Raw genomic sequence first — 25,996 nt, 5'->3', positions numbered from 1 at the left:
TATCACCTGTCCAGCTCTTGGCTCTATCCCTCCCCCTCCTGTCTTCTCCTATCATTTTGGATCTCCCCCTCCCCCTCCAACTTTAAATCCCTTACTCACTCTTCCTTCAGTTAGTCCTGACGAAGGGTCTCGGCCTGAAACGTCAACTGCACCTCTTCCTACAGATGCTGCTTGGCCTGCTGCGTTCACCAGCAACTTTGATGTGTGTTGCTTGAATTTCCAGCATCTGCAGAATTCCTGTTGTTTACCTTATATTCTGTCTGGGTAGCCCCCAACCTGATGGCATGAACAATGACTTCTCTAACTTCCGTTAATGCCCCTCCTCCCCTTCTCACCCTATTCCTTTATTTATTTCTTATTTTTTTCCTTTTTTTCTCTCTCTGTCCCTCTCACAATAACTTCTTGCCTGCCCTCCTCCTTCCTCTGGTGCTCCCCCACCTTTCTTTCTCCCTAGGCTCCCGTCCCATGATCCTCTCCCTTCTCCAGCCTTGTATCCCTTTTGCCAATCAACTTTCCAGCTCTTAGCTTCATCCCTCCCCCTCCTGTCTTCTCCTATCATTTCGGATCTCCCCCTCCCACTTTCAAATCTCTTACTATCTCTTCTTTCAGTTAGTTCTGATGAAGGGTCTCGGCCCGAAATGTCAACTGTACTTCTTCCTATTGATGCTGCCTAGCCTGCTGCGTTCCACCAGCATTTTGTGTGTGTTGCTTGAATTTCCAGCATCTGCAGATTTCCTCGTGTTAAGGTGGAAGTTGATAGTTTCCTGATTGGTCAGGGCATCAAAGGATATGGCGAGAAGGCAGGTATATGGAGTTGAGTAGGATCAAGGATCAGCCATGATGGAATGGTGGAGCAGACCTGATGGGCTGAATGGTCTAATTCTGCTCCTATGTCTTGTGGTCTAACAGGGCATGCCTTGTGTGATGGGGCTCCATACTTTACTTTATTGTCACCAAACAATTGATACTAGAGCATACAATCACCACAGCGATATTTGATTCTGCGCTTCATGCTCCCTGGAGTACAAATCGATAGTAAATAGTAAAAATTTAAAAATTTAAATTATAAATCATAAATAGAAAATAGAAAAGGAAAAGTAAGGTCATGCAAAAAGCCGAGAGGCAGGTCCAGATATTTGGAGGGTATGACCCAGATGTGGGTCAGGATCCGTGCAGCAGTCTTATCATGGTTGGAAAGAAGCTGTTCCCAAATCTGGCCGTACGAGTCTTCAAGCTCCTGAGCCTTCTCCCGGAGGGAAGAGGGGCGCAAAGTGTGTTGGCTGGGTGGGACGTGTCCTTGATTATCCTGGCAGCACTGCTCCAACAGCGTGTGGTGTAAAGTGAGTCCAAGGACAGAAGATTGCTTTGTGTGATGTGCTGGGCTGTGTTCACGATCTTCTGCAGCTTCTTCTGGTCTTGGACAGGACAACTTCCATTACAGGTTGTGATGCACCCTAGAAGAATGCTTTCTACAGTGCATCTATAAAAATTAGAGATGGTTTTAGGGGACAGGCCAAATTTCTTTAGCTTTCTCAGGAAGTAAAGGCACTGGTGGGCCTTCTTGGCAGTGACCTCTGCTTGGTTGGACCAAGTCAGGTCATTTGTGATATTGACCCCAGCTTTTCACCTGTTCCACTTGCGCACCACCAATGTAAATGGAGTCGTGCAGTCCGCTACTCCTTCTGAAGTCAACAACCAATTCCTTCCTCTTGCTGACATTGAGGGATAGATTATTGTCTTTGCACCATGCCACCAGGTTCTTAATTTCCTCCCTGTACTCAAACTCATCATTACCTGAGATACAGCCTACAATTGTGTCAGCAAACTTGTATATTGAGTTGAAACTTGGCTACACAATCATGGGTGTACAGTGAGTACAGCATGAGGCTCAGTACACAGCCTTGTGGGGCACCGGTGCTCAGAGTGATTGTAGAGGAGAGCTTGTCCCCCATTTTTACAGCCTGGGTCCTGTCTGTGAGGAAGTTGAAGATCCAGCTGCAGATCTGAGTGCTGAGGCCCAGGTTCTGGAGCTTAGGAATCAGTTTATTTGGAATGATGGTATTAAAGGCAGAGTAATGGAAATGGATAGTAATGGATGTCACCTTTCTGAAGCACTGTTCTTTGAAAAGGTCTTGGATACTACAGAGGTTAATACCTAAGCTCGAGTTGACTAATCTTATAACCTTTTGTAGCTTCTTTTGGTCTTGCGCAGTAGCCCCTCCCCGTACCAGATAATGATCCAATAATGCAGCCTGTCAGAATGCTCTGCATGGTATGTCTATAGAAGTTTGAGTGTTTTAGGTGACAAACCAAATCTGTTCAAACTCCTAATGAAATATAGTCACTGTCTTGCCTTCTTTGTAGCTGCATTGTTATGTTGGGGCCAGGTTAGAGACCTCAGAGATCTTGACAGCCAGGAACTTGAAATTGCTCATTCTCTTCAATTATGAACCCTCTATAAGGATTGGTTTGTGTACCCTCGTCGTACCCTTTCTGAAGCCCACAGTAAGCTCCTTCGTCTTACTGACATTGAATGCAAGGTTGTTGCTGCGACACTCCTCAACTTTGCTCCTGTAGGCCCTCTTATTTCCATCTGAGATTCTACCAACAATGCTTGTATCATCAGCAAATTTATAGATGGTATTTAAGCTATACCTAGCCACACATTCATGGGTATTGAGGGAGTAGAGCAGTGGGCTAAGCACACACCCCTGAAGTGAACTAGTGTAGATCATCATTAAGGAGGAGATATTATCAACAATCCGCACGGATTGTGGTCTTCTGGTTAGAAAACTGAGGATCCAATTGCAGAGTGAGGCACAGAGGCCCAGGTTCTGTAGCTTATCGATCAGGACTGTAGGAATGATGGTGCTAAACGCTGAGTTATAGTCAACAAACAGCATCCTGACATAGGTGTTTATATTATCCAGGTGATCTAAGACCGTGTGAAGAGCCACTGAGATTGCATCTGCCTTAGACCTATTGCGGTAATAGGCAAAGTGCAGAGAGTCCAGGTTCTTACTGAGGCAGGAGTTCCTTCTAGCCATGACTGACCTCTCAAAGCATTTCATCACCGTAGATGTGGGCAATAGTCATTAAGGCAGCTCATATTACTCTACTTTGGCACTGCTATAATTGTTGGCTTTGTGAAACAGGCAGGAACTTCTGACCATAGTAGTGAGAGGTTGATGTCCTTAATACTCCCACCAGTTGGTTTGCATAAGTTTTCAGAGCCTTACCAGGTACTCCATTGAGACCTGCCATCTTGCGAGGGTTCACCCTCCATAAAGACAGCTTGACATCAGGACAGAGATCACAGGGTCATTGGGTGCAGCAGGGATCTACACAGCTGTAGTTATATTCTTCCTTTCAAAGCGGACACAGAAGGCATTACGCTCATCTGGTAGTGAAGCATCACTGCCATTCATGCTATTGGGTTTCACTTTGTAGGAAATAATGTCCTGCAAACCTCGCCAGAGTTAAGTGCCTCCAATCTTGCTCAGAATGGTTTCTTCACTCTTGAAATAGCCCTAAAATCATATCTGGGTCACCAGACGTAAATACCACAGATCTAGCCCTCATCAGACAATGAACCTCCTGGTTCATCCATGGCTTTTGGTTTGGGAATGTACAGCAAGTTTTCGCAGGCACACACTCATTCACACAGGTTTTAATGAAGTAAGTAACAACTGTGGCATACTCATCCAGATTCAAATTTGAATACCTGAATACAGTCCGGTCCACCAATTCAAAGCAATCCTTTAAGTGCTTCTGTGCTTCCCTTGTCCATATCTTCTTGGTCCTCACTAATGGTGCTGCAGTCTTCAGTCTCTACCTATACTCAGGGAGTAGAAGTACAGCCAGGTGATCAGACTTTCCAAAGTGTAGGTGTGAAATAGGATGGTAGGCATTCTTGAGATGGTGTAACAGTGGTCCAGTGTGTTGTTTCCTCTGGTACTACAAGTGATCTGTTGATGGTAATTATTTAGTGACTCTTTCAAGCTAGCCTGGTTAAAATCCTCCAAAATGATGTTGAAGGCATCAGGGTGTGCTGTTTCGTGCATGTTAATCCCATTGCTCAGATCATCTACAGCCTGTTTGACATTGACCTGAGGTGGAATATACACCGCTACCAAAATGATAGCTGAAATTTCCCAGGGCAGGTAATATGGATGGCACTTAATTGTGAGATATTTCAGGTCTGGTGAGCAGAATTGGGACAACACTGATACATTGAAGCACGGTGCAGCCACCGCAAGGGCCCGGTGGGGAAGGACCACGGTATAGGTTTCTCCACCCGTGGGAGTGGGAGGGGTCGGGTGGCGGGGAGTATACCCCTCAACAATGATATGGTAAGGTGAACAACTGGAGTGCCACGTGGGTGGCCATAAGTACGGATATGTACTGACTATAATGCAAACGTATGTAAAGGGTGGAAAGTTATTGAATGGTTTATTGTACATAATTTTATTTTTGAATAAAGTATATTTTGAAATAAAAAAAACTGATACATTTGTGCACCACGTTGAGTTGATCATGAGGTGTACATCTCCACCTCTGCTTTTGAGAGACTTGAAGTCCTATCCTGACAGTGTATAGTGAACCTGTTAATCTGAATCACTGCATTGATATAGAAAGGGTTAACCAGAATTCCATAACACAAAAGATGCAAGCAATCCTATTGTCCCTCTGATATGGCACCCTAGGTCTGAGATCTTCGATTTTTTTTTAACTAGAGACTGTATGTTTGTCAGCAAGATAGTCTGTATTGGGAGTTGAAAACCCAATTTTCTTAAAAGAACTGTATCCCTGACTGGCAGCCATGTTTCCCACAAGGAGTCTGGCGAGAAGTACGGCCACAGTCAGCATTGCTTCTGTCCGTTTTAAGCAGCGATAGATTATTCAATCACATTAAGACATCTTTATTAACTGTACAGATAATGGAAACAATGTGATTCTCAGCTGTATCAGGTTTAAACTATAATAATTAATCATATCCATTGAGTTGTGCTGCACAAGATCGCCTTCAAGGCCCCAGAAGTAAAAAAAAAATGGGAAATTTATAGGAGATAATAATAGAGAAGCACAATTCTGGGGAAGGGTACAAGACCATCTTATGTGCACTGAACATACCTTGGAACTTAGTACAGTCCATCCTGAAAAAAATATGAAACCACAGCCACGCTGCCTAGGTCAGGCTGCTGCTCTAAACTTAGTCGTCGAAGAAGAATGCACTTGTAAGAGATGCAACTGTGATGATAACAGTCAATCTGAGTGAGCTGCAGAAGCCAGTGGTTGCAACTGGAAATGAAGCTAATGTCTTCACAATCTGGCCTACTGAGTTCCTCCAGCATTTTGTGGGTGTGGCAGCACCTGCAGATGTTCTCTTATTTGTGATATCCTTGTCCGTAAAGACTTTCCAATGTGTCATTCAGGAGATACTGCAAAAATGTGAAAGCATGACTTGTGGTCAGATGAGACTTAAGTGGAACTATCTGGCATCAACACAAACTGGTACACGTGGCGTAAATCTAATACTGCGCATCAACCAGGTAACTTCCAGAAGTATCGTGGAGATAGCATCAAGTATGGGGATGCTTTTCAGCAGCAGGGAATGGAAATCTGATTAGGATTGATGGGAAGATGAACACTGCTAAATACAGAGATCCTGGATTAAAAACTTGTTAGCCTCTGTCACGAAGCTTAAACTAGCAAGAAAGCTGTCTTTCAGCAGGACAATGACCAAAAGCACACTGCCAGAGCAACCATGGAGTGGCCTCAAATGAAGAAAATTGATGTCCTTGAGTGGCCCAGTTGAAGTCCTGACCTTAACCTGATCTAACATCTCTAGCAAGACCTTAAGGCTGCTGTTCACCACCACTCCCCAACCAACCTGGCAAAGCTTGAGTAATTTTGCAACAAAGAATGGACACATCTTACTCCATCATGTTGTGTAAAGCTAATAGAGACTTATCCAAAAAGACTACTGGCTGTAATAGCTGTCGGTGGTGGTTCAACTAAGTAGTGAGCAAACGGGGGAAGGATTAGAATCGGGGATGGTGCCGGAGGATTGGCGTATTGCTCATGTTGTTCCATTGTTTAAAAAGGGTTCTAAGAGTAAACCTAGCAATTATCGGCCTGTAACTTAGACATCAGTGGTGGTAAATTAATGGAAAGTATTCTTAGAGATGGTATACTGTATATAATTATCTGGATAGACAGAATCTGATTAGGAACAGTCAACATAGATTTGTGCGTGGAAGGTCATGTTCAACAAACCTTACTGAATTTTTGAAGAGGTTACTAGGAAAGCTGACGGGGATAAAGCAGTGGATGTTGTCTATGTGGACTTCAGAAAGGCCTTTGACAAGGTTCCACACGGAAGGTTAGTTAGGAAGGTTCAATCGTTAGGTATTAATATTGTAGTAAAATGGATTCAACAGTGGCTAAATGGGAGATGCCAGAGAGTAGTGGTGGATAACTGTTTGGCAGGTTGGAGGCCAGTGACTAGTGGTGTGCCTCAGGGATCTGTACTGGGTCCAATGTTGTTTGTCATATACATTAATGATCTGGATGATGGGGTGGTAAATTGGATTAGTAAGTATGCAGTTGATACTAAGATAGGTGGCGTTGTGGATAATGAAGCAGGTTTTCAAAGCTAGCAGAGAGATTTAGGCGAGTTAGAAGAGTGGGCTGAAAGATGGCAGATAGAGTTTAATGCTGATAAGTGTGAGGTGCTACATTTTGGTAGGACTAATCAAAATAGGACATACATGGTAAATGGTAGGGCATTGAAGAATGCAGTAGAACAGAGGGATCTAAGAATAATGGTGCATAGTTCCCTGAAGGTGGAATCTCATGTGGATAGGGTGGTGAAGAAATAAGTACAAGATCTAAAGGGCGAGATCCTAAAAATGGGAAAGATTCTGATGGTAACGGGAGGAAAAAAGGTGAACTGAAGGCAAACTGAATTAACTTATGATACATTGTTGAATCTTTTAAGTGTAAAATTTGACGAACAACGTCAAAGTTTTAAAGAAGACTTAAAGTCAATTAAGGATTCTTTGGAATCGCCTGGTTATGAAGTTAAACAGCAACAATCCAAAAGTGCAGAATTGAACGATGAAGCTCGGAAGAGAGATCTGAAAATTGAGAGTTTCGACATCTAAACAGCTGGAGAGTTTTAAATCCAAGATTATTGATCTTGAAAATCGATCCAGAAGACAGAACTTACGTATAATTGGTCTCCCCAAGGATGCCGAGGAAGGGGCCCCGTTAAATTTCTTTTCTCAGCTTTTAAAGAATTTCCGGACGACCCTCCATTACTCGATCGCGCTCACTGTATATTTTGTCAAAAACCAGACCGAGGGTCTAAACCGAAACAAGTGGTTATCCGTTTCCATTATGTTCACGTTAAAGAGCATCTCATCCGAATTGCCCATCAGCAAGGTATGATTAAATTTCAAGATCATCATTTCCGTCTCGTGTAGGATTTTAGTCCAGAAGTGATGAAGGAGCAGTTGGCTTTCAAATCTCTGATGTCAGAATGTTACCAAAAAGGTCTCAGACCAGCTTTATTGTACACTACGCGTTTAAGAATTTCTCCTCTGGAAGGATCACGCCGTATCTTTTATTCCACAAGTGCTGTTCAAAGTTTCCTGGATGAGCACTATCCAACTGCTAAGGATAATTTGCTCTAATTAATGTATGGTTCTCGCAGTATTGGCTCTGTTTTTACCTGCTTCTTTTTAAAGCCTATAACTATCTTATGAAGATATCTTATAAGTTCAAGATTTTTGTTTTTGGTTAGTAGTGTAGGTATTTTTCACATTTCAATTAATGTTTTTCTTTGTTGATGAATTCTTTTTTTATTTTGCTAATTTCTAACTATTTGAATTTTGACATTGTTACTAATGATTTGATGGTGAATTTCTATTATACTGGAGGAATATCATGTATTTTTTTGCTTCGTACAATTAAGATGGCAGTTTGTTTTCCTTTCTTCATAATACCTTTTTTTATTGCGTCATTTTTTTGTGTTCCTCTCCCTATAATTCCTTTCTTTCTTTTGAAGTGCCATTTTTAATTGCTTATGTTTGTAATTGACTAATAATATGTATTAGTGCTTACTTTTTTCTCTCACTTTAGAAATCACAATATGAAGAATGTTATAGTTCAGTGTTTAATTTCCTTTTCGGTTTCAGGTGGTTCTCTTTTCAACATACATCTCTGGAGTCGCCTTCTGGAGAAATGGGGGTAGATTTAGTGTTACTTTATTCTCTGGCCTTTTTCTGGCTTAGTCTTGGGGTCTTTGTGGGTGGAGGGTGGGGGGATTTTTACTATGTTTTTTCAATTGGGCTGACTTAGAACTAAAAATTCAGCTGACTTAGAACTACAAAAATGTCTGCAGTGTTATCAAGATGATTATTTTACCTAAATTCTTATATCTATTTCAAGTGGTGCCAATTTTTATTCCGAAATCCTGTTTTGATAATGTTGATTCTAAAATTTCTTCATATATATGGCAGAATAAAAATCTAGGTTATGTAAAAGATATCTACAGATGTCTAAAAAGGAGGTTGGTCTGGCATTGCCGAACTTTAGATTTTACTATTGGGCAATTAATAGTCAATATTTAAAATTCTGGTCATGGGACTTGGACTTTACAAATATGGTTTCAATTTTGAAAATTTTTTGGGTTGAATCAATTTATTCTAGCAAGTCCCATTATATCTAATTTTTTTTCAACCCTCTATTATGGATCAAGCCTATATGGCTTGGAAAACCAAAGGTATATTACAATTTTGCGATCTATTCTTGGATAATTGTTTCATGTCCTTTGAACAATTATCTAATAAATATAATTTGTCTAGATACAGTTTCTTTAGATATTTACAGATTAGAAACTTTTAAAATACTGTTCTTCCTACCTTCCTAAATCTATATCCAACTGATGTTTTGGAAAAAAATTTAGATTTAATCCTTTTCAGAAACTACAACTACTTATAATATAATTATGAAAATACATCCAGATGTAGCTAATAAAATTAAGAATGATTGGGAAAGGGAGCTTAAGCTTAATTCACCTATTGAAAAATGGGAAAAAATTCTTCAATTAGTTAACTCATCCTCTATATGTGCTAAAGATGCATTGATACAGTTTAAAGTAGTACATAGGGCCCATATGTCTAAGGATAATTTAGCTCATTATTACTCTCATATAAATCCTGTATGTGATAGCTGTCACTCTGAGATAGCTTCTTTAATTCCTATGTTCTGGTCATGTCCTTTTTTGAAAAAATACTGGAAAGATATCTTTGATATTATTTCCACTGTTCTAAGTATTGATTTACAACCTCACCCTATTACTGCAATTTTTAGTTTACCAATGATAGAACCAAATCATTTAATCTCTTCAGCTCGTCGGTTGATTGCATTTCTTACATTAATGGCTAGAAGATCCATTTTGCTGAATTGGAAAGAGATCAATCCTCCCACCACATTTCATTGGTTCTCTCAAACTATGTTGTGTTTAAATTTAGAAAAAATTAGATGTGTCATTTATGATCCTTCTATTAAATTCAAAAAGACTTGGAGGCCATTTATTCAACACTTCCATATGATGTAATTTGACCTTTTCCAAACCTATCCTATTTCTTTTAAATATATGCAGAGAGGAGCTGAGTCAATGGCACTAATGCAAACACAAGGAAATCTGCAGATGCTGGCATTTCAAGCAACACACATAAAAATTGCTGGTGAACGCAGCAGGCCAGGCAGCATCTATAGGAAGAGGTACAGTTGACGTTTCGTGCCGAGACCCTTCGTCAGGACTAACTGAAAGAAAAGATAGCAAGAGATTTGAAAGTGGGAGGGGGAGGGGGAGATCCGAAATGATAGGAGAAGGCAGGAGGGGAAGGAGAAACCCAGAGGATGGGCAAGGAGTATAGTGAGAGGGACAGAGGGAGAAAATGAACATTGACTTCTCTAACTTCCGTTAATATGAACATTGACTTCTCCAACTTCCGTTAATGCCCCACCTCCCCTTCGTACCCCATGTTATTTATATATATATATATATTTTTTTTTCTCTCTCCCTCCTTTTTCTCCTTTTGTCCCTCTGACTATACTCCTTGCCCATCCTCTGGGATTCCCCTCTCCACCTTTCTTTCTCCCTAGGCCTCCCGTCCCATGATCCTCTCATATCCCTTTTGCCAATCAACTTTCCAGCTCTCAGCTTCATCCCTCCCCTTCCAGCTCTCAGCTTCATCCCTCCCCCTCCTGTCTTCTCCTATCATTTCGGATCTCCCCCTCCCCCTCCCACTTTCAAATCTCTTACTATCTCCTCTTTCAGTTAGTCCTGACGAAGGGTCTCGGCCCGAAACGTCGACTGTACCTCTTCCTATAGATGCTGCCTGGCCTGCTGCGTTCACCAGCAATTTTTGTGTGTGTTGCAATGACACTAATGGTTCTTTTTGACGTTACACAACAGCCCATGTCTTTTCTTTTCCTTAGTTTAGTTGGTTAGCATTGTTTAGATTAGTTTTTTTTTGTTTCTTTTTTCTTTTTCCTTTTTCATGCTATTTCTGTTTTTTTTTGTATATTATATTCGTATTTTGTATGATTTTGGGAGGCTTAATACCTGTGTGCTGAGTTTATATTTACATATGTGAATTATTAACAATGTAATCCCAATAGCTTTGTAATATTACTATGTTATGTTTATCATTTTGATATTAATAAAAAGATAGAAAAATTCTCAGTTAAATTGATCAAAATACTTGGTTGTATTATTGTAATCCTTGAACAAAGGGTTGGGGGCTGAATACATTTACAAGGCACTGTACATCATGCTGTTCTTCAGTTCAGCATTCAGAATCACTATTCCCTCAAAACTTGTAGTCAAACTCCAAGACTTGGAGCTCTATAATCCCCTCTGCAACTGGATCCCCAGGTTCTTCATGGGTTGACATCAATCAGTGCAGATTGGTAAAATCAGCTCTTCCTCACTGATCATCAACACAGATGCATCTCAAAGCTGTCTGCTTACTCCCTTGCTTCATTCTCTTTACTCTACGACTGTGTGGCTAAACATAGCTCCAACACCATCTGCAAATTTGCCGATCACATCACCAATGTTAGCAGAGTTTGGCAAGTTGGCAAGCAGGAGGTTAAGTGGTGTTGTAACAACAACCTTGTGATCAACAGAGAAACCAAGGAACTAACATCGGGGATGTTTCTGATTGCGTCCACGATATCCTTAAGTGGGAAGGTGAACAGCCAGAGGTCGTGGTACATATTGGTTACCAATGACATAGGCAGGAAAAGGGAGAAAGTCCTGAAAACAGACTACAGGGAGTTAGGAAGGAAGTTGAGAAGCAGGACCTCAAAGGTAGTAATCTTGGGATTACTGCTTGTGCCACGCGACAGTGAGTATAGGAATAGAGTGAGGTGGAGAATAAATGTGTGGCTGAGGGATTGGAGCAGGGGGCATGGATGCAGATTTCTGGATCATTGGGACCTTTTTTGGGGCAGGTGCGACCTGTAGAAAAAGGACAGGTTGCACTTGAATCTGAGGGGGACCAATATCCTGGCGGGGAGGTTTGCTAAGGCTATTGGTGAGAGTCTAAACGAGAATTGCGGGGGGTGGGAACCGAACTGAAGAGACGGTGAAGGGGCAGTTAGCTCACAATTAGAGAAATCTTGGAGACAGTGCAAGAGGGAGGACAGCCAAATGATAGAGAAGGGATATGGTCAGACTTATGGTTTGAGATGTGTCTATTTTAATGCAAGAAGTATCATGAAAAAAGTGGATGAGCTTAGAGGGTGGATCATTACTTGGAGCTATGATGTTGTGGCCAATACAGGGACTTTGATAGCTCAGGGACAGGAATGGTTTCTTAGTGTGCCAAGCTTTAGATGTTTCAGAAAGGACAGGGAGGGAGTCCAAAAGGGGTGGAGGCATGGCACTGCTGATCAGAGATAGTATCACGGCTGCAGAAAAGGAGGAAGTCATGGAGGGATTGTCTACTGAGTCTCTGTGGGTGGAAGTTAGAAACAGGAAGGGGGTCAACAGGAACTGGGTGTTTTTTTAACATATATAGACTACCCAATAGTAACAGGGACATCGAGGAGCAGATAGGGAGACAGATTCTGGAAAGGTGTAATAACAACAGGGTTGTCGTGGTGGGAGATTTTAATTTCCCAAATATTGATTGGCATCCCCCTAGAGCAAGGGGTTTAGATGGGGTGGAGTTTGTTAGGTGGGTTCAGGAAGGTTTCCTGACACAATATGTAGATAAGCCTACAAGAGGAGAGGCTGTACATGAGCTGGTATTGGGAAATGAACCTAGTCAGGTGTTAGATCTCTCAGTGGGAGAGCATTTTGGAGATAGTAATCACAATTCTATCTCTTTTACCATAACACTGGAGAGGGATAGAAACAGACAAGTTAGGAAAGCATTTAATTGGGAAATATGAGGCTATCAGGCAGGAACTTGGAAGCATAAATTGGGAACAGATGTTGTCAGGGAAATGTATGGCTTAAATGTGGCAAATGTTCAGGGGATATTTGCATGTCTTTCTGTATAGGTACATTCCAATGAGACAGGGAAAGGATGGTAGGGTACAGGAATCGTGGTATACAAAGGCTGTTAAAGATTCAGTCAAGAAGAAAAGCTTACAAAAGGTTCAAAAAAAATTGGTAATGGTAGAGATCTAGAAGATTAAGGCTAACAGGAAGGAGCTCAAGAATGAAATTGGGACAGTCAGAAGGGGCCATGAGATGGCCTTGGCGGGCAGGATTAAAGAAAACCCCAAGGCATTCTACAAGTATGTGAAGAGCAAATGGATAAGACATGAGAGAATAGGACCAATCAAGTGTGACAGTGGAAAAGTGTGTATGGAACCAGACGAGATAACAGAAGTACTTAATGAATACTTTCCTTCAGTATTCACTACGGAAAAGGATCTTGGTGGTTGTAGTGACGACTTACAGCGGACTGAAAAGCTTGAGCACATAGATATTAAGGAAGAGGATGTGCAGGAGCTTTTGGAAAGCATCAAGTTGGTTAAGTCTCTGGGACTGGAGGAGATGTACCCCAGGCTACTGTGGGAAGTGAGGGAGGAGATTGCTGAGCATCTGGCGATGATCTTTGTATCATCAATGGGGACGGGAGAGGTTCCGGAGGATTGGAGGGTTGCGGATGTTGTTCCATTATTTGAGAAAGGGAGTAGAGATAGCCCAGGAAATTATAGACCAGTGAGTCTTACTTCAGTGGTTGGCAAGTTGATGGAGAAGATCGTGAGAGGCAGGATTTATGAACATTTGGAGAGGCATAATATGATTAGGAATAGTCAGCATGCTTTGTCAAAGGCAGGTCGTGCCTTACGAGCCTCTCTGAATTTTTTTGAGGATGTGGCAAAACACGTTGATAAAGGTAGAGCAATAGATGTAGTGCATATGGATTTCAGCAAGGCATTTGATAAGTCCCTCATGCAAGGCTTATTGAGAAGGTGTGGAGGCATGGGATCGATGGGGACCTTGCTTTGTGAATCCAGAATTGGCTTGCCCACAGAAGGCAAAGAGTGGTTGTAGATGGGTCATATTCTGCATGGAGGTTGGTGACCAGTGGTGTGCCTCAGGGATCTGTTCTGGGACCCCTTCTCTTTGTGATTTTTATAAATGACCTGGATGAGGAAGTGGAGGGATGGGTTAGTAAATTTGCTGATGACACAAAGGTTGGGGGTGTTGTGAATAGTGTGGAGGGCTGTCAGAGGTTACAGTGGGACATCAATAGGATGCAAAACTGGGCTGAGAAGTGGCAGATGGAGTTCAACCCAGATAAGTGTGAGGTGGCTCATTTTGGTAGGTCAAGTATGATGGCAGAATATAGTATTAATGGTAAGACTCTTGGCAGTGTGGAGGATCAGAGGAATCTTGGGGACCGAGTCCATAGGACACTCAAAGCTGCTGTGCAGGTCGGCTCTGTGGTTAAGAGGGCATACAGTGCATTGGCCCTCATCAACCGTGGGATTGAGTTTAAGAGCCAAGAGGTAATGTTACAGCTATATAGGATCCTGGTCAAACCCCACTTGGAGTACTGTGCTCAGTTCTGGTCACCTCACTACAAGAAGGATGTGGAAACTACAGAAAAGGGTGCACAGAAGATTTACAAGGATGTTGCCTGGATTGGGGAGCATGCCTTTTAAGAATAGGTAGAGCGAACTCGGCCTTTTCTCCATGGAGCGGCAGAGGATGAGAGGTGATCTGATAGAGGTGTACACGATGATGACAGGCATTGATCACGTGGATAGTCAGAGGCTTTTTCCCAGGGCTAAAATGGCCAACATGAGAGAGCACAGTTTTAAGGTGCTTGGAAGTAGGTACAGTGGAGATGTCAGGGTCATCTTATGCAGAGAGTGGTGAGTGCGTGGAGTAGGCTGCCAGCGACGGTGGTGGACACGGATACGATAGGGTCTTTTAAGAGATTCCTGGATAGGTACATGGATCTTAGAAAAATAGAGGGCTATGGATAACCTTAGGTAATTTCTAAAGTAAGTACATTTTTGGCACAGCATTGTGAATCAAAGGGCCTGCATTGTGCTATAGGTTTTTCTATGTTTCTAACTGTGGAGTTTATGAAGCGGAAGTTAGGCCAACACCAAGTAGTGCTAATTAAATAATCTGCAGTGGAAAGAAAGAGCAGGTTCAAGTTCCTAGATGTCAACATCTGAGAACCTATCCTGGGCCTAACATAGATGCAACTATGAAGAAAGAAGGCATACCAGCATCTCTAATTTTTTTAATATAAAAGTATAAGAAGATTCAGCATGTCATCAGAAACTCTGACAAACATCTATAGATATACCATGGAAAGCATTCTGCTTGATTGCATCACAGCTTGGTATAGAAACTCCGATGCGCAGGAACATAAAGGCTACAGAGTGCAGCAGACTCAGCCACTCCCTTCACAGCTATAGCTTTCCCCACGACTGAGGACATTTACAAGAGGTGATTTCAGAGTAAGGCAACATCCAATCATGAAGGATCTCCACCATATGGGCCAAGCCCTCTTCTTGATACTGCTATTAGGCAGGAAGCCCAGGATGATGAAGGTCCACTCCGCACGCAGTTCAGCAACACTTCTTCCTCACTGCCATCAGGTTCTTGAATCAACCAAAAAACACCAATGCTACTTCATGCTATATTTCTTCCTCTCTTTCTGAACTTCAATTAGTGCTATGTTATTTTGTTGTTTATGCATGTTGATTTATGTTAACTAACATTTGCCTTGTTTGTAACCTGTTATGCTGCTGCTCCAAAAAGCTAATGTTCATATCTTTTATACCTTGTCTATGTATATCTATGATAACAATTAACTTGAACTAGAATTAAAACTTTCAGAGCCATACAAGATATTTCATCCATTTTACTAAAAAAAAGACAAGTAATATTAGAAAAAGTGAACTATTCGTCCACTTTTAGTGCTGACTTCAGATTACAGATTAATAGGCACTTATGAGCAATGTGAGGAATACATGATTTTTACTATTTAGGGATTATTAATGTGCGCAGTTTTAAGAATTCCATATTTTTTCGTGCAGTTAAGATGATTTAGTGAGGCCAACATTTAATTGGTATAACCATTTCCTTTCCAGTTGCCATCACTGGATCAGAGTAATAAGACACTGAACAATCAAAGTTCAATGACAGTTAACTCCTTCCAAAGAAAATAAAATACTAATGATAAGAGTTCATTCTAGACTGTATGAAAGTGAACCAAAGGCTTAGAAATTTAATTCTACTTTTGTATGACAAATGGATGAAGACTATCGATAAGCAGAACCATATTTTACAGCAGCAAGCTTCACTTTGTTAGCTCTTCTCAGAATGAATTTAATGTACATAATATATCCATCATTTCAGGTCTTTTCGTGCCCATTTATTTGCAGGAGAGCACACCTCTCAACTGTACTAAGGGCACTGAGCAAACTATTGTAACTATGTTCATAAAACCATCCAGTATGGTGAGACCACTCAAACTGGTCTCGTGCAGATTGGATTCAATATCCTCTAAAAGAGCTTGCACAATACAATGGGAAGATGTTTTCCAATTATGAAGAAAAACTAGAGGCTAACTCTATTTTGCCTGGAAAAGAGGTGGTCACAGAGGAAATGTTTGAGGTCTCTTAAGTTATGAGGTATTTATATATGGAAACTTATCCCTTAGAGGTGAATAAAACTAGAGCATATTCATTTAAGATAAGAGGCAAGAAATTTAGAGGGGATCTAAAGGGGAACTTTATCACCCAGAGTGGTGAGAATCTGAATGCACTGGCGTAGAATGTGGTGGAAGCAGGGTCACTGACAACATCTAATAAGTGACTAGCCTATATGTTGGAAGAAGGGTTAATAGAGCCAGATGTCCATTGTACAGACTCGTGCACAACGCAGATGTGTTGGGCCAAATGGCCTGTTTCCACGTGTACAACTCCACGACTCTAATACAGACATCCCACCCTGCAAAAACTCATTTCAGGGACTTAACACCATCAATTTGTGGGAGACTCCCGGAACTTCCGGGAGAGGTGGGATGTCTGCAATAGAGTAGCTCCTTAGCAGCTAGCCAGCTAGTTTAAATAATGTTAGCTATGCTAATGAACGAATGACACCTGTTAATCTCACCTCAACATGTCTTTTACAGTCTTAACCCACCATGGGCAATAGAAAAGTCACTGTTGCAAACAGTGCAGCAAGCAACACTGTCATTATTTTTGACCCCTATTAAGCAGGGGTACACCTTAGTGTAGTCTGGGGTGACGTACGTTGTATATTTTCTTTTTCTTTGGAACACTCTGCCATGGTGCGCTCTCGCTCGCTCTCTCGCTTGCGCTCTCTCTCTCTCTCTCGTGGTCTCTCGCACTCTCGCTTGCTTTCTCTCACGCTCTCTCTTGCTTTCTCTCTCTTTCACTCGCACGCTGTCCCTTGCTTTCTCTCTCACGCTGTCCCTTGCTTTCTCTCTCGCGCTCTCTCTTGCTTTCTCTCACTCGCTTGCTCTCAAAAAAATTGATTTCTGTGATATTGTGGATAATTTGCGGGCATCAGGGAGCCACTATTCATATGCGGGAGACTCCTGGAACTTCCGGGAGAGGTGGGATGTCTGCTAATATGACATCCTTTAAATCCTTGCACCAAATTGGCATCGATCTTTCAGTGAGTGTAATAGCTAAAAGACTGGAACATGTTCACATCGAAAATTATTTCTAGTCCAAGTTATTACTTTTCATGACCTCCACTTTCCCGTATGTTCTCATCTTTCCCGTATTATTCCATGCCATTCTGTTGCATTTTGAATAATCACTGAGTATTAGTTCCATTGACCTACTGATTCCAATTCAAAATCAGATAATGGTTTTGATTAATGCAAGTGTGGAGGGTAACCCATCCTTGATTGGCCATAGAAACACAGACATCAGCTATCGCTCTGCTGCCTTGCCTTACTGTTATTGTGAAAACTCTGCTTAATGTATATACCTGGAAATCCATTCAAATATTTATGTTTAGTTAACTTGAAGACTCTTCTTTCAGTTCAATCACCGCAGCCCACTAATCTGAATCCTTTTCTGCTACCCACCTTTTTCTACCATTGCCCAGCCAGATGATTCTTACACTGGCTTAAGCACAGGAAAAAGCTTAGGTGATGTAGGCTTCCTGGTAAAGGGTTTATCTTTTATGGCCATACAATTTCAGTATTTAGGCCATCACTGCTGCAAAACTTTACAAATCTGCTGTTTACTCTTGACGACAATGATGGCTGAAAGATATATACTTATCGGTTTCTGGCAGCAAAGACAATATAAAATAACGCTTTAACAATACAAAGGAAAAGCATGAAAAGCACTATGGATATGTAATAATTTTATGTACAGGTAGCACTAACTAAACCTTACCTTAATCCTTTGGACTGGATCTGCAAATTGTTTAACTGAAGTGTTTGTCATCAAATCTGTATCGTCTGGGACCTGCAACAGCCAGTAGTTGTCTTGAGAGGAAACTCTGCCCTTCCAATTCCTCACATCCAAACAGAACACACCTTTTCCTAAAATATTATCAGCCATGTCAAGAAATTAGGTTACAAGCAGACTGAATAGTATGCACTGAACTGTGATACATTATAGCGCTAAACATTGAGTGCAGAAGAGATGAGCCAAATCTGTGACATATAGCTTAAATTAATACAAAATGCGAATTTCTATTCAAACTCTAATAAACAGATAATATTCAAACTAACAAACACTCAAATTAATAAGATCACCCAGTTATAGATGAATACCAGATAATAATATGACATGTGAATTGATCGATAAATCCAGAATTGTGACATACATCATTAAGGATTCTCGCCATCCAGGAGATGCCCTCTCCTCGTTACTACCAAGGAGTTGCTGGTACATGAACCTGAAACCCTTTCTCGATCTTTTAGGAACAGCTTCCTCCCCTCCGCCATCAGATTTATGAATGCTCCATGAATACTACCTCATTATTCCCCTTTGAACTATTAATTTATTTTTCATAATTTGTAATAATTTTTATGTTTTGCACTGCACTGGTGCCACAAAATAACAAATTTCATGATGTGTCAGTGATAGTAAACTTGATTCTGAAGAAAATGTGAAATTATCAGGATGAATTTGTTTAGCATGAACCAGATGAATATAAATGAATTGTGTTTCTTTTGCATTGAATTCAATTGGGTTGCTATTTAATATTACCTTTTTGCTTTCTAAAACTGTGAAAGATGAATATTATCCTGAAAATTCTCTATTTCTGATAGGCAACTCAAGAAAATAAATACAGTACACTATAAGAATGAAAAATTCAGCAGACACCAAGTTTGAAAATTTGGATCCCTATCAGTGTTCTACAAATGCTGGATGACAATGACTAATTGATATTTATCTGAGCTACATTTAGAGTTCATTCAAGTAAAAAAAAGATGTACCACTCAGGGATGTTTCTTGCTTCGTTTCATTGATCCATTTGGATGAATTCCATTGGGTAAAAATATTCTCTCTTGTTATGGACAGTTACTTATCACTTAAATGAGAATACTCCTGGTTATCCACCATACTGTATTTATGTCAGTCAGCACAGTTTCAAGAAGCGCTCCTCTAGAATTACTGACGACAATTAGAAGGATCAAGCAAGATATTATATGAGTATCACAGGTATTTAAACCTCTTTTCCACAATCTGTTGTCATGGACCACAGGGTCAAAAGTTATGTTCTGAACATACTGTAGTAATTTTCCCTCCCTTCCCTCTTCTGTTCCCCACTCAAGCCTCTTACCTCTTCTCACCTGTCTATCACCTCCTGTTGGTGCCCCTCCCCCTTCTTTTTCTCCTATGGTCCACTCTCCTCTCCTATCAGATTACTTCCTTTCCAACCCTTTACCTTTCCTAACCATCTGGCTTCACCTATCACTTTCTAGCTACCCTCTTTCCCTACCCCCCACTTTTTTATTCTGGCATCTTCCTCCTTCCTTCCCACTCCTGAGTAAGGGTTTCAGCCCAAAGTGTCGCTGTTGTACATTTCCATGGATGCTGCCTGACCTGCTGACTTCCTCCAGCATCTGTGTGTTGTTTTGGATATCCAGCATCTTTGCAGAATTTCTCATGTTTATAATGCAGTAATATTGGATGAGAAAAAAAGTAAACACTGAACATGTTTAAGGACTCTGTTACTTTTGTAATTTTTTTTTTTAGATGTTACGTGGACCCAACTTTCAAGTTATTCTTGTTGTATCCAAAGTACTACACACGTGCTTAAGCAAAATTGACTAATTCAAAAAATATGATGCTCTTGAAATGAAAACATTCTGAACTATGACAGTTTCTTTCCATTCGCCGTATAACTTAAGTTCAGTTTACAAATGAGGAACAATTACAATTGACATCTGCATCGTTTCTTAGTTGCTTGCATACACATACATGCCGGACAATGTAGTAAACAGCAAAAAAACGTTCTGCTTGAGGAACTTAGCAGTTGAAGCAGTATCTTTGGAGGCAGAGGGACGCTAGATGTTTTGGGTTGAGAGTTTGCATCGGAAATCATCAGGGTGAATCAGGATGTGGTAGCAAGCCCTTAAAGCGTGATGCAAAAGCTTTGTCTTTTCAGATACATACCTGTGAGAACAACAACATTGATCTCCTCTCTTGATTTCTGAAACTGGTCTGGGACTCTCAGGTGACAGAAAATTGCTTCTTTTGCTAATCCACCAAGTAACCTTAAAGCACATATATTAAGCATCAGTTTAATGATCACGTATTTTCATTCATTTCTCTAACTTTAATTTATAGAATTGTATTTTAGTTACTTGTTATTGATGTAGGTGCTGGCTCATTTGAAGTATACAGAAGAGATCCTGACTTTACCAATTCCTGCTTCAGCAATTGCAGGAGTGAACAAATGACTGAATTATAAAACTGAATCCAGGTAACAAGAGTCAAAAAGAATCTTTAGAATGTTCTTATATTAACTTTTATTAATAATCATAATGTAGGTAGTATGGCAAACATCATACTGAATGATAAAGTAATAAGACATTGAAACTCTGAGTACATCCACATAATAAATTTACATGGACACTTCAATTGGAATCTCCGAATAGAAATCCCACATTCGTTCCTTCCAGATTAAGAAGACATTACTTATTTATTTTAACAAAGGCCAAAAAGTAAATAATACAACAGCTCAAATGACAATGATCAAAGCAGGGAAGTAGCAGTGGAGGGGAAGGGAAAAGATGGCAGAGGATTGGTTATAATGAGGACATGTTTGGAATGCAAGTGGTTTTTCAAAATAAGCTTAGAAGCTAGTGGAGATAACAACTGCATACTATTGCATGCAAGAATGAGCACTGATTCTAAAATTTAGACTACTTCATACTACAAATTTTCAATAATATTTAAATTTTCAATTTTGTTTAAGTTGAAGTTCAGATAGTGACTTGGCTTCTGGTGGAACAGTTGCGAGACCTTGCCCCAGATAAGTGACGAGTCTTACAGAGAAGACTCAAGAGGCCAAATGCATAACTCCACTCCTATGTCCTTTGGTCTTAAAACTTGCCAACTCCAACAAGAAGATGAAAGTTGGAATACAGTTGTCAAAGCTGTGCTGCAGTTTAACAACATTTACATATTATGTATATTCTGAAATACTTAAATGATTATTAACATTGCTGTAAATTATTAAAGATAAAAATGTTTAAATCATTCAGTAAGTGTATATGTAAAACTGTTCTCTTCTGAACCTTCGGGCAGGTGGGGCTCGTCAGGCTTAGATGGCAGCCTGCCGAGGAGAAGGAAAACTCTGATTTTAAACTTCCGCTGTCTTGCGGCCATACCCGCCCATGGGAAAGACTTCAGGAGTAAACCCTGAGGAAGAAATCTGGAGCCGAGGTCCCTAGGGCAGTTTGATGTGGTTTACAACTTCACTCTGGCAACCCCTGTGACAACACTGGTGCCAAGCTGTATCAGCGCTTGCCCTTCCCTCGGACTACATCAGTGACGTAGAGAGGGGGAACCCGCTGCACGGGCAACAGCCTGTTCTTCAAATCTTCTCACCCAGGCTTGCGCGCTGGAAAGGACACAGTCCACCAGAGGCACAAACCCATGATCCCCTGGGATCAACGGCTGCCTACTCTGTTATACAAATGTTAGGTTGCTAACAGCAAATTACTCTTAGTGCAGCCAGGCGGTGGGAGAGTCTGGAGAGTTGATGAGCACATAGGAGAGAACTAGCTACATGGAAACAGGTGAGGAACAGTATTGACAGAAGGCCAGCAAAGACTTGACTGGCCAACATGCTTCCTTCTCCACCATGGGAAAATGAGTCAATATATAATGAGAAAATATGCTACCACATTGGTGTTTATGTACATGCCAGATAATCAAGTCAATTTTCTAACCCACTGTTGAAGACATTAGTATTTGAACTTGCCTTGCCTCAATACTATCCCCCTTTTGTACTGTGGAAGAAATCATAACAACTTGATCTCCCATTTCATTTCTATTAGTAATTGTACTTGGATTGCTGTTGATTGAAAAGGCAAAAAGTTCTTACTTCACTAATAGCAAGAAGAAATAATGATTTTAATCATTAGTAATAATTGGCTCATGGTAACATGCAATTTCAACAAGAACATTTTTTACTAGACTGTTCAATTATATTTTGCATGCATCTGTTCTTTCCCTATATGCATCCCTGTATAATAAAGAATAGTAAATCTTATTGTGTTCTATCATCTTCTGAATATGTTATTATGCATGTTATATCTTTGGGCAGCACTTTGCTTAGAAATAAAGATGAATTATAGTGATTAGCCATGAACATATTAATTGCATGGTTATTTTGCCAGTAAATTCTCACCTAAAATATTGGCACTTTTGAAAGGAAATCTGGGGGAAAAAGGCAGCAAACTTCACTTCTATCCAAATTTTTTCTGCAATGTGATTTGACCTCTAACAATTAGTTAACAACTAAAACCTAGCAACAAATTTGAAAGTGTGTATTTACAAAGTAGCTCCACTTCACTATTTCAGTTTAGCAATGATTTATTACTGGAGATTAAGAAAGATTGTAACTGATTATTAATGTCAGCAAACAATGTTCTTTACCTTAACTGTAAAAGAAACTTCTGAAAAGCTTGAGCTTCAATAAGTTTTTCTTCATTTTCAGGAAATTCTGTTGGGCCACATGCTTGCTGAACCTGGACCAAGCGACGTTCTAATTTCAACATCTTTATATTTGAACTTGATAACAGAAAATCTATATAAAATGCATGAAACAGAACAATAAATATGGCATTTATCCTTTTTACAGTTTGATTTTGTAAAAACTATAGTGCTAAGGGTACAGTAATGATTACTGGTTGCTAACTAGTAACCCATCAACCTGGGCTAACAACCAAAAAGGCCATGAAAAATCCTTGATGAGCAGAATCAAGGAAGATCCCAATGCATTAATCCCAGGGCATTATGAAAAAGAGGATAACTAAAAAAAGGATAGGTCCACTTAACAAAGGAGGGAACTTGTGCTTGGAGTCAAAGCAAATGGTTAAGGTAATAAATGAGTACTGTACTTTGGGTCAGCTAATGTGCCGTGACAGTTTGAATTAAGGAGGAGGTAGAGTTGGGTTCTCTCAAAAGTGTTAAGGTGGATGTCCTTAAGACCTGATGGCATATACCCCAGCATATTGAAAGAAGCAATTGAGAAGACTGCTGGGGCTATGACAAAGATTTCTGTGTTGCCACCACAGGCCCGAAACGACGACTATACCTCTTCCTAGAGATGCTGCCCTGCCTGCTGCGTTCACCAGCAACTTTTATGTGTGTTGCTTGAAATTCCAGCATCTGCAGATTTCCTCATGTTTGGAATTTCTCAGTCTCTTTTCCAAACTCCAAGAAGCCGTAAGGCATTAAGTCAAACATGCACAAAGTCTCCTGCTATCACCAACTGTCCTACCTCAGCTGAAGAATCACATACCACCTCTTCTGGAAGGTCTTCTTCATAAAGAACAAACAAGAGAAAATCTGCAGATGTTGGAAATCCAAAACAACACGCATAAAATGCTGGAGGAATTCAGCAGTTCAGGTAGCATCTATGGAAAAGAGTAAACAGTCAATGTTTCAGGCTGAGACCCTTCTTTAGGACTGAGAGGGAAGGGGCAAGATGCCCAAATTAAAAGAAGTGGGGAGGGGAAAGAGGCCAGCTGGAAGGTGATGGGTGAAGCTACATGGGTAGGAAAGGTCAAAAGCTGGAGAAGAAAGAAAGAATCTGATGGGGGGGAGTGGCCAATAGGAGAAAGGAAAGGGGGAGGGGGCCAGGAAATTCAATTTCCTGCGGGCATACTCAGCAAATCTACAGAATAGTAACTATAACAGGATCAATGAAAGATCAACTAGAGTGCGTAAGACAATAAACTGTGCAAAATGCAAATATAAATAAATAACAAGAACATAAAATGATAAGATAAAGAATTCAAAGTGAGATTATCGGTTGTGGGAACATCTCAATGGATGGGCAACTGAGTATAATTAAACCCTTTGTTCATGAGCCCGATGGCCGGCTGGTGGCGTAGTGGCATCAGCGCCGGACTTCAGAGCGAAGACTCCCGAGTTCGAATCCAGCTGGCTCCCTTGCATGCTTTCCATCCGCGCTGGGTTGAGCGTCGAGCTAGCAACTCGGCCTCATAAAAATAAGAAAGTCTGCTAAAAAATGCCGTCATGACGGCGTCCCGATGACTCCACTCAGAGTTAAGGGCCTTCTTCTTCTCTTCCTCATAAACCTGATAGTTGTCGGATGGTAACTGTTCTTGAACCTGGTGGTGAGAGTCCTGGGACCTGATGGCAGCAATAAGAAAAGAGCATGGCGTAGGTGGTGAGGATTTCTGATGATGGATACTACTTTCCTACAACAGCGTTTTATGGAGATGTGCCCAATAGTTCGGAGGGCTTTATCCATGATGTACTGGGCTGAATCCACTGCCTTTTATAGATTTTCTGTTCAAAGGCATTGGGTTTCTATACCATGTCATGATGAGTCTGTCAGTATTCTCCTCTACGCATCTATAGAAATTTGTCACAAAATATAAAAGCAAGGATATAATGCCGAGGACTTATAAGCCATCGGTCAGACTGCACTTGGAATACTGAGAACCGTTTAGGCACCTTATCTAAGAAAATGCGTGTTGGCATTGGAGATGGAGAGGGTCTAGAGTTTGACCAGAATGATTCCAGGGATGAAAGGGACTCTCATTGAAACCTATTCAATATTGAAAGGCTTAGCTAAAGTAGATGTGGAGAGAACGTTTCTTATAGTGAAGGAGTCTAGGACCAGAAGGAACAGCCTCAGAATAGAGGGATGTTTCTCTAGAACTGAGATGATTTCTTTAGTCAAAGGGTGGTGAATCTGTGGAATTTATTGCCACAGATAGTTCTGGAGTCCAAGTCATTGGGTATACTTAAAACAGAGATTCATAGGCTCTTAACTGGTATGGGCGTCATTGGTTATGAGGAGAAGGCAGGAGAATGGGGTTGAGAAGGATAATAAATCAGCTATGATGGAATTGTGGAGCAGATTCAATGGGCTGAATGGCTTAATTCTGCTCCCAAGTCTTAAGGTCTCTGACGACAAATCTCTTGCTGGTAGAATTTCAGATGGTAACAAGAGAGTACAGGAGCGAGACAGATCAGCTGGTTGAGTGATGTCGCAGCAACAACCTTGCACTCAACGTCAGTAAAACCAATGATTTGATTGTAGGCATCAGGGGAAAGGGAAATCAAGGGAATACTCACCAGTCCTCAATGAAGGATCACAAGGCAAAAGGATGAGCAGTTTCAAGTTCCTGGTTGTCAGCATTTCCTGGGCCCAACATACTGATGCAATTACGAAGAAGGCATGATAGCAGTTATATTTCATAAGGAGTGTGAAGAGAATTGGTATGTCAACAAAGACACTCCCAAATTTCTACAGATGCACTGTGGAGAGTATTCTAATTGGTTGCATCACCATCTGGTATGGAAGTGCACCGAATCGGAAAAAAGCTGAAGAAAGTTGTAAACTCAGCCAGCTCCATCATGGGCACTAGCCTCCTCAGCATCGAGGGCATCTTCAAAAGACAATGCTTCAAAAAGGTGGCAACAATGATTAAGGACCCCCATCACCCCTCAAGAGATCATGCCCTCTTCTCATAGCTGCCACCAAGGAGGAGGTAAAGGAGCCTAAAGACACACACTCAACAGTTCAAGAACAGCTTTTTCCCTTCTGCCATCAGAATTCCGAACAGACAAGAAACACTACCTCAGTATATTTCTCCTCTCTTTGCATTAGTTATTTAATTGAATTTTCTTTTTTCATATATACTTATTATAATTTATAAAGTATGTATTACAATGTACTGCACTGCAAAACAACAAATTTCATAAAATATGC

At 40.8% G+C, this 25,996-nt stretch overlaps 1 protein-coding gene across 3 annotated transcripts in view; it reads right to left on the bottom strand.

Annotated features, from left to right (window-relative positions):
- Window positions 1-25,996, bottom strand: part of LOC140185972 (uncharacterized) — a 176,200-nt gene that overhangs the window by 134,287 nt on the left and 15,917 nt on the right. For all 3 annotated transcript variants that reach the window (XM_072239785.1, XM_072239783.1, XM_072239786.1), the window contains exons 2-4: window positions 22,681-22,831; window positions 20,188-20,288; window positions 17,953-18,101 (exon numbers count right to left, since the gene is read on the bottom strand). In XM_072239785.1, coding sequence (XP_072095886.1) covers window positions 17,953-18,101; window positions 20,188-20,288; window positions 22,681-22,802 — 372 coding nt within the window. In that variant the 5' untranslated portion in view covers window positions 22,803-22,831. The remainder of the gene's footprint in view (window positions 1-17,952; window positions 18,102-20,187; window positions 20,289-22,680; window positions 22,832-25,996) is intronic.

The sequence above is a fragment of the Mobula birostris genome, chromosome 21 (genome assembly GCF_030028105.1).
Source record: "Mobula birostris isolate sMobBir1 chromosome 21, sMobBir1.hap1, whole genome shotgun sequence".
Lineage (NCBI taxonomy): Eukaryota > Metazoa > Chordata > Chondrichthyes > Myliobatiformes > Myliobatidae > Mobula > Mobula birostris.
This window is presented reverse-complemented; position numbering and strand designations above follow the sequence as displayed.